Below are 13,069 nucleotides of genomic sequence, written 5' to 3'. Positions count from 1 at the left end.
AGGGTCCTGGAGTAAAGCAAGGAATGAACCAACATAACAGAAATGTACCTTTAAAGAACCAAATGGATAAAATCATGTGCAAACTGCAGGCCAAAAATAAGTATGTAAATAGTCTGAGATTAAGAGACTTCCTCAAACTCATACAGGACCAGACTGGCAATATAACCCTAAAATCTCTCCCTCTGGTCCAACTCCTCTAAACTGTCAGAAGAGATCACCATAAAAAAGCAGACAAACATACTCAGTTCCAAAACAAAATATGAAAAATAAGCACAGTGGAATTAAAACACACAGAGTTGTTATATGGTCACTTCAAGGCAGTGTTTTAAACAATAGATTTGTGCAAAAGTTGCTTATTTATTGACTTTTTTTCAAAAGGGTGCAATTGCTTACATCTGACAGGTAAAAGAAGACACAAAAGTGAAGGATTCATACTGGCCTTACCCAGCAGTGCAGTGTGGTCCATAAGCATCTTGCCTTTGTCTGCATATTCCTCACTGAAGAAGTCACCCATGAGCAGCAACTTGATGGCTTCCTGCTTTACTGCATCAAAGAAATTTGACTGAATGGTGCGAGACACAGAGCGGGCACCATCCTTGAACTTCCCAACCTGTATCAGACAGGAATCATCAGTGCAAGTGACACTGATGAGTAAGTCAGACATCTTTCTTTACTTGTGAATAAACAGTTTTGCCATTTTTCTTTACCTTGTGCTTCCCCTCAAGGGCACGACTGCCAGTAAATACTCTGCTCAGATTATGACCGTTGAGAGTCCACATCACTTTGTAGGATTCCACAAAGCGCTCAATTATAGATTTAGAGTTCAACCCAAGGCTCTCTAATTGAGCAAGCAGGATCTGGATTAGGTGCGGAAGGAGAAAAAAACAACACTGTTCTTCAATGTGGTTTTGCTTTTTATCCTCAATTTAAGTATTCCAGCCAGCATCATTCTGTATCATAAAGCCGGCAAGATAGATTTGTGTAAGTGAGGCTTAAGCCCTCTTTCCTCTCTTTTCCCTATATGCATGCAGTATAGGCATCCACGAAAAGTCCTCTGACAAACTCACCTCCAATGCAATGAAGGACTGTACACTATTAGTACGATCCAGGCAGTCCAAACAATTCATTCGAAAAGTACCTGTCTGCAGACTTCGGTAACCAAACACAAAAGAAGGGAGGGAAGAAAGGTACATTTTAAAATACCATCTAATCAGGAGTTGATTGAACAAGATAATCAAATGTTCAGCCTGAATATTCCCACCCACGTTTTGACGGTGCAAGACCATTATGCACAATGTATGCCATTAACATGTAATTACTTGCCTACATTTGCAACACGGTATTAGCAAATCCATGCACTGGTAATTTTGCAGATTCCAAACAACAGAGATGCAGTTAAGCTAAATAACCTATTTAGCACCAAGACTACACTTTGTCTCAAAATTGTGTTTCAAGATGGTCATTTATGCTCATGGTCCAAACACAGCAAGAAACCTGGGAAGGACAGGTGGTGGCTGGATATGCTGTGACACAGGGGCAGGGACACTCACCGTGAACTTACATTCTCGCCCTTTGTGAAGATTCCAAAGTCTTCCCAGTGCAACTTCAGCTGAGGCCTCAGCAAATTTTCCAGTTTCTCAGTTTTTCCACCTTTTGCAAATTGGTGGTAGTCAAAGTTTATCATGGGAGTGTCTTCTGCATGGGAAGAGGCCCATAGCAGTTTCTGTGTAGACAGAGAAAGAAGGAAAACAAATCCTGCGCAAGCCACAGTGTAAGGATTGATACCAGCATGCTTTTATCATTACTAAACTTTGACTGTTTATCACATTTTTAATATTGAGAAGTTCATAGGGAATTCTGAAAGGCCAGGCATGAAAAAAGCAACTGAAGTTCCCTATTTGTCTTCTTTCCAAAACTAAACTGGATTATTAGACCCCAATTTTTCTGCCGGGGAACTCAAACTGTAACTGCGATCAGAACTGCTGCTTTCTGCACCTTGGCTAGTGGCAGCCCTGCAGTAGTGGGCTGCTGTCTCTGTGCATGAGGGTGGACAGCAACAGTGATACGCTGGGCAGGCTCAGGACCAAGACCCTGATGGGATGGGTGTACAGAGCTGCTTACCAGTAGAAGAGCATAGCAGTGCATGGGTGTATTTTTTAACCATTCCTGAAGTGCCAAGAAATCGGAAAATGTGGCCCTAAATTTAGGCAGAGGTTGCTTGGGGAGGAAGTAAGAAAGAAATGATGTCCTAGGAAACATACTATAAAAAGTCTGTGGTAAACCACAACAGTGAAAGAAGAGGCATAAATAGTCTCATTATTTCATCTCCAATTCCCATGACCTCACATACGTAATCACCATGAATTTCATTACGGTATCTGTAATAGACACAACAATAATATGTCCTCTCCATGGATTTTATATATATATATATATATATATATATATATATAATTATACAATAATAATACTCTCCATGATAAAGCCAGAGAGAACTGTTGTATTAACTCTGTACTATGCAAATCTTTGACTATTTCCTTCCTTCCTGCACATTTTTATCCCAAGACAGATGCTTTTCTCCACTTAGATAATGACACAAACTGAACAAAATAATTCTGATATTACATCGTAAGTGTACACGCAGCAGTTACACCAGTATAATTGTATCAAGTAAGCCATTAAGCCTTCCCCGCAGAAAAAAATTTAAAGGCACTGCACGGTGTTTGGAGAGAGACCTGCAAAATATATTTCATTACACTATTAAAAAGCCAAAACACTTGGTATCCACTCCTCTGTTGTTGACACCGCAACTTGCCTTTGCAGGTGCTGGCACCAGTAGTAATGCACTTGAGGATGACATTTACCCATTGCCTCAGGGTAAATCATTGTCAGAGTATTTGTAACTCTACACTACAGCATTGCTTTTACTGTAAACATAATTACATCTGCTATAGGGGATGCTTATGAAAGCAACAGCCTTACTGGGAACAGTATTGAGTTTTGGTCTGGTAACAGATGGCTCAGATAACAGCTGAAGGTAAACTGGTCATTTACAATTTTTCATTCGTTCCTGTTGCATAAATGAATGGTAGCGGTGACATTCTGCTCAAGAGAACACAGCAGCAGTAATTACAAGAGTATTTTGAACCACCTCTGATGAGAATTACTAAGATTGCAGCAAGAGCTGGGAGAAAAGGAAGGAATACAAGCAAAGGAAGATGGAGAAACAGAGAAATAAACTAATGACAGAACAGGAGGAAAATTTTCATTCCTAATCATTCCCCTATTAATTACTTTATTTTTAACTCAAGCTCTTTAAAATCACCAAAGTAAAAACTAACTACATATCCTTTCTGAACATCCATTTATTAAAACACAAAGGTAAAGAAAAGACCAATAAGTGGTTATTTTGAATAGGTACAAAACTTCGGTTTCCAGTGTTGTCAGTCTAAATTCTTTCAGCTCATGGAGTGCTTTCATAATTTGTTTATTTTTTTAAAACAGGGATAAAGTTTAACAAATCAAACAAAACAGGTTCTTATTTAAATTAAATGAACAAATGCAAGGTCTTTATTCTAGAGGTGCCCTGTTTCTGACTTAGTTTCTGATTGTATGATACCAGCCAGAACATGGTCTCCAAGAACGTGAGTTTGATAAAATATCAGTATTAAACTAACAAAAAATGTCACATTTGTATCCTCATAAGTTATTTGAGCATTTCAGAAGTTATTATCTCTTACCCTTAAATTACAATGTTTTTGCAAAATAAACTATAAAAAAAACTATTTTAAAGATAGGGAAACCTTAGAGATTATGGAGGCTTAGCCGTGTCATGCAGAAATTCAGTAAGAAGCTGAAAACAGCAGCTAAGACCAGACTTCACTTCTGTACCTTCCTCATTGCCTTGCAAGCGTTAGTCATCATCACTTTCTTTGGCTGTATTCTGTACAGGGGGAACTCACTTGGTCACTTTCCACTGCGGAAGCTGACAATTCTCCCCAGCAATTTTGGACGAGGAGGAAATGGTCACACACAAAAACTGCCAAAAAGCTCACAGCATTCCCCGTCTCAAGTACATTATTCCAACAGAGAGTGAAACAAATCGGGAACTATTATTTAACTGTAATATTCATTTTGCTTAGTTTCACACATTAACTATTTGAACTCAGAACTGTTGTATCATTCTTTAGCAATGAAAATACGTAACGCTTACTACAGGTACGTACTTAAACCATTCTTCATATTATTCTTAGGAAGATATTCTCCACAGTATCTATGTTGCATTTCTAAAGCAACAAGCACTTAGGAGGCAGACTTCCAACAACCTCCAGCCAGATTCAGGCAGCTATTGCACTCACAGAAATCCCACTGAGTGCTAATCTGTGGCTTCAAGCACACATTAGTTTTAAAAATCTGGCCATGAGAACACTATACTAGAACTCAGTGCAACTCCAGTTCTACAATGCTTTCAGGTAGTAGTTGTGCCTAGGGACATTTAGGGGCCAGTAAAGCCTCTCTTCATATATCAGACTGTCATCTGGTGCTCAGGCAGCCAATTCCCATCACAATCAGTGCAAGATAGCTATTTCCCATTACAATGAGAGCAAGATGGCTTGCTTGCTCAGTGAGCCAGGGTCAGGGCCTGGCCTCCAAGCAGTTCTGGCCATCCCATGAGGCTCTTGACTGCATAGGTGACCAAATACTATGACAAAGCTGACCACAATTCATTTCTGCAAATGTGAACTACTCTTAGAAAAATTAGGGCAATTTTTTCTTTTTTTTAAAGTCTTGTTAAAGAAAATGTGCATACATGTGTGAAGAAATAAGCAGGAAGGTAGTGCTGGAAATTAAGCCACGAAACTATGAAGCACCATTCTCTCAGCACAGTATATCTAAAGAAATGATATTATCTCTTTACTAGACATTATATTTGTCAACTACTGGGCCAGAAGGGAAACAGAGGAACATGGAGACTCAGAAGAAATCAGCAGTTAAAAACAAACAAACAAACAAATAAATAAATATTGCTTTTACCTTAAAAGCTCTGTTGAGCACCTCCTCCCCTCCTCTGCTTCCCAACAGGTTAACAATCACTTGTTTTCCATACTGCTCTTTCAGAAGCATCATATGCCTACAGCAAAAGTAACCATAATAGGTACTATAAACATACATAAACGTGTTATATTGCCTACTACCTTTTTCAAAATACAGTACAGATCACTGGTTGTTCTGCCCAGCAGAAAGTTTCAGCCACAGCAGCTACAAACAACTTCCTGAGTTTCCTTGCAATCAATTATTCAAGCACAAATGGTGAAAGCATGCAATTAATGGGCATGGTATTTTGTACTGAACTTAAAGAAAGAAGCATCTTAGAAAACAGGCCCCGGATCTTTTATGTCACTGCTAGCTTTGACACTGCCCTTTGCATGCTCCCACCTCTTCGCTGTCAGCCTGGGAACTGCACAGGAAAGACAAGAGAGGAAAACATACTCCAACAGGAATTGCTCAGCATCTTGCAGGGCTGAGCCTACAAAGACTCAGCAGCAGCAACGGGGACTAGGACTACAGCACCAAGGCCAGAGAGGCACAAACACACGCGTCATAGGTGGCAGGGTTCAAACATCTCTGAGATACCACAGCACTGAGACATTCACTCTCAAGTCAAATTAAGCAGGAAGGTTAGTAATCATAAGAACTGCTGCACTGGATCAGACCAAAGGTCCTTTTAGTCAAGTGGCTTGGCCCAGATTCTTCAGGAAAAACACAAAATAACGCAAGCATAAAGCGGTGCGTTATTTGGCATATATCCCCAAACTCTCAAAGCCTGATATTTACGGATGCTCAAGTCAAGAGCTTTCAGCTAGATGCAGAGGCACCCATTTTCCCATCAATAAATTTTTTTCAAGTTGGCATGATTGTGCTTCAGGAGCTGCACTGGCTCATCAAGAAACAATCAGATCATAAAGCCATCTTCTGTCATGTACTAACAACACTGCCATAGTACTTAAGAGGAAGCAGGATAGAAATAGACAAGAAAAATAAACTATACACTCACTCAAATGAAAAGCTATTATATGCTGCGAAGCAACATGCAATGGCAAAATGTCAGAAAAACAGCAAGTACACATCTTCTGGCATGTACCTTTAAATCCTACAACCAGAAATACACCACACAAAAACCACGGAAAGGCAGAAAACACAGAAAAATCTATTAGCATTGCCTTCAAGAAACATGGCTAAATATTTTTTCTGGTGCTATTTATGGTTCTGATTCTGCAACCAGTTCTATGTATGCCAACTCTTCCCATACATTTGCACTCCTCTGACCCCAGCCTCAAGGTCCTACTTCACCAGTGTTGCTTCCTCACAACAAAACTGCTGAAGCTTATGTCACTTGCTTGACTACTGTAAGCAGAGTTCCCTGAAGATTTCTCAGGGAAAGGGGACAAAAAAAATCCACTAACAAGATTACCATTCACTTCTCACAGTGCCTTCTCAACACATTAACCTACCAGACAGTTAAATGTAACAGGCTAAACCCATTCTAACACTCAGAAAAGCTGCAGCAGGTTGTTAAGTTTCAGTGTCTTTTTCCATATAAGTAGTTGCTTATTCCTTGCCCATTTTCAAAGGACTGTCTTTTGCAGATCTGTAAGCACAGAGATCCTTAAATTCATCAAACCTGAAGGCTTTACTGTGCACAAGGGGAAGAAGGAATAGTGCAAGTTGATCCTCACGTTTCTTACATTCACCAGTTGCATCAGGGTCAGAGAGAAAAGATTCTCTCGGCTAAATGGTCTTACGGAGTTGTTCATTGCTGAGGTACTCTCAGTTTCTTGGGCAGCACAAGAAGATGCTAAGTTATTGTTTTCCTCTTATATAAACTATCTCCACTGTGGAATGCAAACCTCTAAGATGGAGCTTCAAGGACACTGGCAAGGCAAGTTATCACGGCACCAAATGACCACAAGACCATGAGTCTCAAAGGTATTTGAATTCAGTAGGATTTAAGAACCTTAAAAAGCTTGCAGAAGATCCTTCAGAGCAGGGACTGCTATACTGCATAGTCCCTTTAGACTCTAATCCCTGTTTAGGGTCTTCAGTACTGCAAAAGTATTAACAGTCACTAATGGCATGTTTGCTGAAAGTTGCAGTAAATGAGATCAAGAAATTAAGAGGCCTCACCCAAAATCAATATAAACTCTGATGTGCCAAAATCAAACCAAAACAGAAATTAACCACACGACCTGGCACTTAAAAGCTGAAAATGTGCCCCAGGCCAAATTTTTCATGTCCTTTTCAGGCTGTTCCCACTGATACCCGAAGGAGTTTCCTTAAAGTACAGCACTTCACAGTCAAACACTCAAAGGAATCAAGCTAATGCATGGCTTTTTTTACAGTTTCCAGCTGACAAGCAGTCTTAAAAGGTTTAACAAGGTTTACAAGGCAGTCTTTGGGTAAAGCAGGAAAGCATCAGCACAACAGCATCATACAAAACTGATCACAGAATAAGACACTGTTATTTCTGTATAGCAGTATAATGATCAGGAGAAAAATCCAGAATGTAGTGGAAGCAATGCTTACTTTTTAATTACTTGAGTTACGGTGGTGTAGAACACATGTTCTGTGTACCTTAAGTGTAAACTCACGTTTGTTGGCCCACAAAGGGTTACACAGACCTTCCTTTTGCATATCACTCAGTATTTCTCAGCTTTTACAGCAACAAGCCAGAGACCAAATTAATTCAATTACCATTGAAAACAGAAAGGAAAATGCACAAAAGTAAGTGAATAAATTAAGTAAACCCACTTAATAATCCACAACACCTGGGGGATTGGCTACATCATTTGAGAGATGTTTAACATCTCTCAGGATTTACTAGGAAGGCATAAAGTTGTGGAATCTTGGTTAAATGCCAGGCTACTGTGTTATTGCCAAAGTGGAATGAAGCTTACCTGTCAAAGGCAGGCGCATTAGCTTCCAGACCTCTGTTAAGCCTTAGATGACGGGAACCCACCTAAAATAAAATATTGAAAGGCAAAGAAAGAGAAAAATAATTTTTTAAACTGCTAAAGCCCTAAATTACTAGATGTTTCCCTTTTTCCTTCAGAGAAAAACATCTCTTCAACAGCACCAGACTCCTCTAACAGACTTCACACACATAATATCCTTAATATAAAAGCCACATTCATATTAGACATTTACAATTACAACTGAAAATATGATTACCATTAAGCAAAGGGATACCTACACATCTTTTTATGGCACAAATCACACCCCTTTGCCAGCTTCCTCTAGCAAATACCCCACACTCACATGAGTGTGCTGTGCACCCAGCATTCTTCCTGCCCTTCCCTTGGCAGGAAAGGCTGCAGTTATGCCAGTTCCATGGATTGTGTGTTCCAAGTTCTTTCATCTTTCACTATTTACAGAAACTAAAAAGCATCAGAACCAGTCCTTTGAAAATATGAAGGATGAAATTCTGTGCCATCAGTCTAATAGGACTTTTAATATGGTTGTCAACAACAGCAGCCTCAAGCTCCTTTTGAATGCTAGTTACTGTTATTACAGTATGCAGAGGGCTTCTTTTCTCTCCAAAAACCACACTGCTAATTAATTATAGGATCATGCATTGTTTCCTGTACTTCGTCATCTTCCTTTGTTTTTCACGAGGTTGGTTTCTGTAATTGTTTCTAACACCAGTGCCAGCACACTCACATCCAAGGAATAAGAGTTATGAGTATTCACCAGCATAAATGAAAACTGCATAACCTAAGACAGATTAGGCAAAAAAGCAGCCTGTGTTCCTACTAAAAAGATGAAAATTCTGTTTAACTAGAGATGTTACCCACTAGCCAAAAATACTTGGGGAAAAGCTCTATGGCTTCATAATACATGGAATAACAGTGCTGGATAAAGCTACACCATGGGCAGGTGTGCACAACCATACAGGCAGACCGGCTTTATAAAAGGAAGCAAGTATTGCACTAGATGGTGCTGACAGACAACACAGACCCTTTATCCATCATCCTTTTGGGCTAAATCCAGTAGTTCTGAATGGTACCTAGGTGCTAAACTTAATGATAAAAAAGTATCAAATAATCTTTAAAAGTATTTTTAAAAACCATTATATTATGTATTGTCTACACTAACTTACATATGCATGTATGTGCACACTTACCCCAGTTGCTTACCCCTCTGTTAAGAGAATGCAATGCTAGGATGATTCTTATTTCAGCTTGTAACTATATAAACTGTAAGTCACAAACCATATGTAACCAGCTAGGCATGATGCAATGATATCCTGATGAAACCCTGCATCTCTGTCTTGCAAGATGATCAGATTAGATTATCATCACCCTTTTGACTGAAATTTAGCAAACATACCATCCAGACATTATACTTTGTTTCAAGGTAACATGCTCTTATAAAGCTCCTAGTATCCCTAGATACTCCCATTTTATTGTGGAGGTCAATATCGTCAAGCCAACCGGGCATTTCAGAAGGAAAGGTTATTCCAAATTAAATTGAAAATACTGCTAAAAATACTTCAGTTTAGGATGTTAGGACACAGTGCCTTACAAACAATTCCCTGTAGAGGCACATGAAAATGTTAAAATGAACCATAGACATTTGCCTGGTTTACTTCTGTTTATCTAAACACACAAAATTTCCTACAAGGTAAACCTAAAATTAAAGAGCTCAGCATTTTCACAGGATGAGCTTTGCAGTTCATTTAAAAAAAAAATTCACGTAAGTTCTAAATTATAAAAAGCAAGAGAGATAAGTAAGGTAGGCTTTTTGATTTTTATTTACCTGAAGCCCCAGTTGCTCCCAAAACAGTGGAACAGAACCTCTGATCTGCACAAAGGAAGACACGTCATCATCCAAGTAAATTGTCTGCAAAAATAAAACAAAGGGAAGGAGTTCTGCAGTTAGACCTATCAGTCTGTGACCCCTTCATCAGGTGACAGTTTAAGACACTGAACTCAAAGGGTTAAAAAAAAAAGTAAACCATGTATCTCACTGTATCCACTTACTGCTCAGTCACTTTTCCATAGTCTCATAGGCAGTGGAACAAAGCAGAGCATATTTTCTTTCATGTCATTGCAGCAGATTCAATTCACTACTCACCAGAAATGAAAGAAAATTTAAAACACCACCACTGACAAGAAGAAAGGAATCGTTCATCCACAATGAAGATGGATTTGATCTACTGGTGGAGGCACTCAGGAAGACCAGCTCCCTCCGTCTCTCACAAAAGTTAACTGTGCAAAATGTCATTGCCCCTTGTGACCGATGATGGGTAATGTCAGGTGTGGGATAAGCTTATCTCTTGCTTTATTTACTATTTCTTCTTTCACTGCCTGTTGTGCCTTGTCAGTGTCCAAATAAATCTCAGTGAAACCAGCAGCTTTGCCACTCCCATCCTGAGATACAGTGGACAGCATGTGAACTACATCTTTTCCAGGAGGCTTACAGTGAGAGGTTCCAGACTCTCCATTTCCTTCCCTAACCAGACCTCAAACTCTCCCTTTGTATGTGTTATGATCACTGCTAACAAGTTGTTAGATTTGAGTCAAATCTATGTGAAGTACAAAGACCAATTTCCCCCTTCGACTTCCCCGTCTACCAGCCCCTGAGCAAAGCGTTACATTATATGTTAACTTCGCACAAAAGGTACTATCTTCAGATTCAGTATGACCACAGAGCAACTGTGCAAAGCCCCGCTCACTCCCCTGGCCTATACTTAGCAGTGGAATCCTGGCTGCTTTCCACGGGGGATACATGATACACATCTCTGTTATCTCATGCATGACAATGAGTCTTCTGCAGCCCTGTGGAGGAACAGTATCCAGGTCATCCAGGTAGCTGCTTCTCTAACTGCATGGTATCATTTAGCACAACTGCTGCCAACTGGCTAGTAGCTCCCAAAATAGAAAAGAACATGAAAATGGGTTACTCTACAGCTTTAATGGGTTTTGTGCTTTTGGATTTGCCACTAGATGTGCTGGCTGGGTGGCTCAGGGGAAGTGCCTTCATTTACCTTGACCTCTCATGTTTATAATCACTACCAATGTACAACTTTTAGAGCTACACGTGTGAAAAGAAGTATAGCTACACCAGAGAGGTGAGCCTCTAAACATTCCATCACCAGTTTTATCTAACTAACCTTTACAATATCTTTGCAGAGCACTTACAACTATTCACATTTCACCAAGATGAAAGATATAAGTGGCTTTATGAGGGAGACAGTATCAGTGTTAGAATGATGGCTAGCCCAAATATAGTGCAAAACTGTAGGTTTTGATGGTTTTAGCCTCACACCAATGAATTAAGAACCCTTCTTTGTTCCATTGCATTCCAGCAGGGGGTTGCTCAGAGAAGCTTTCTTGCACAGCTTGCCTCACAGTTTAATGCGGCTCTAAAACCTGCTCCCAGTAAAGTTTTCTAAACATTGCAAATACCTGAGTGCAAGAGCTAATTACCATGGCAACGCACTGATGCACCTTTTCTTTGCACTTCTGTGCTCAGAAACGTTTGTCCTGCAGTTGGACTACAGGAGGAGTGAGCAGGCCCACTTTCTTTCTCTTTATCACATCCTCCCTTGAGACAGGTTGTACCAAGATGAGTCAGTGACTTCTAAACACTGAATCATCTTTTCACTCACAGTCATGTACCCAGAGGAGCTAATTCTAAGGTAAAGCAAATTTACGTAGCTCCACTGACAGAGCCAGCATTATCCTGACTCCTACTAAATGAGGATCAGGTTCTGAATCTACGCCAAAAAAAAGAGTCAGGACTGGCTCACTTCAAAATTCGACAACAATCATCACCTTAGCGATGGATGAGTTGAAATGAAACATCTAATGATGACAAAAACAGACAAAGCTTTACATGAAGTACAGTTTGGCCATTCAAACACCTTGCTACAGAGGATCATTTTTCTTTACATCTTCTCAGAATGTTCCTGCTTCTACAACTAACTGAAAAATCGACAGCTCAAGTATGTCCCTGGCCAGCTCTTTTAGAAGTCCCAGCTGCAAATTCTCTAGACAAATCCTCTGATTAAAAGATGATGATGATGATGATAATAATTTTAGTGCCTGCAGTTTAACATCTTCCTGAGCTACACTTTAAAAGGAAGTATTACAGATCATGAATATATAACCTGTCTTCTTTATGCCAAATAGAGAAGAAAAATACTGACCAAACATTTCTGCCTTTCTGCACTAACAGATCTTGTATTTCCACTTACTAGTGATCCAGCATCATAAGAGTTAACAGATGTTTGTTACTATTATCACTCACATTTTCTATTAACTGGTTTTCACCCATTACCTCTTCTAACTGTCTTCTGCTCTATTAAGCTGCCCATTTGGAGAACTGAACAACAAAACCAAAAAATTCAAACTATTTCGGGATCATTCCTGTGATGTAAACAGGATGCCCATGCCCTGATGTGATGCGTTGGAGGGCCCTCTTGTCATGATGAGGTCTAATACAGAGCTCCCCCACTATGATGATAGGGCATTTCAAAAACTGACGTTTTGCCATGTAGCTTCTAGAAATTAAGATGAGGTTTTTGAACTGGGAGCATGGCTTCTCCAATATAGTCATTCACAAGAAAGTTCTACATTAGCACATATTTTTTTCTTTTCACTTACTGGACTCATCATTCTGTTCTCTAGAGCAATTCTGTGGTCTTTCACAATCCTCTCACCTCATTCTCATGTCCCAGATGAACGCAAAATTATTTTCTTCCAAGCTGCCAGTGACTTGGAAAAGATCTAGTATTTTTTAATGAGTGGAAGACTCATTAAAGTTACTTTTCTGCCAGTCATTCCCTCCTAAACAGACTGTAACCATTTCATTAAGCACTACAGCTGTGCAAATCTTCCCTGAATTTCAGCAATACTCACTATCCTTCAGTCACCATTCCAAGCAACATGACCCCTGAGCTTCACATTGCCTTCTATGATGTATGCCCTTGACCTTACAATAATAGCGGCAACAGCCTTCCTACCAGCAGACTTGTTAAGTCAGCGCGTTTAAAGACTGAGATTAA

At 39.7% G+C, this 13,069-nt stretch overlaps 1 protein-coding gene across 3 annotated transcripts in view; it reads right to left on the bottom strand.

Moving 5' to 3' along the window:
• SYNJ2 (synaptojanin 2) overlaps positions 1-13,069 on the bottom strand; it is a 71,772-nt gene that overhangs the window by 28,792 nt on the left and 29,911 nt on the right. For all 3 annotated transcript variants that reach the window (XM_040597359.1, XM_040597360.1, XM_040597361.1), the window contains 7 exons: positions 9,817-9,900; positions 7,956-8,017; positions 5,035-5,131; positions 1,551-1,723; positions 1,068-1,149; positions 708-857; positions 445-610 (listed from right to left, as the gene is read on the bottom strand). In XM_040597359.1, the coding sequence (XP_040453293.1) occupies positions 445-610; positions 708-857; positions 1,068-1,149; positions 1,551-1,723; positions 5,035-5,131; positions 7,956-8,017; positions 9,817-9,900 (814 nt within the window). The remainder of the gene's footprint in view (positions 1-444; positions 611-707; positions 858-1,067; positions 1,150-1,550; positions 1,724-5,034; positions 5,132-7,955; positions 8,018-9,816; positions 9,901-13,069) is intronic.

Source organism: Falco naumanni, chromosome 6 (assembly GCF_017639655.2).
Source record: "Falco naumanni isolate bFalNau1 chromosome 6, bFalNau1.pat, whole genome shotgun sequence".
Lineage (NCBI taxonomy): Eukaryota > Metazoa > Chordata > Aves > Falconiformes > Falconidae > Falco > Falco naumanni.
This window is presented reverse-complemented; position numbering and strand designations above follow the sequence as displayed.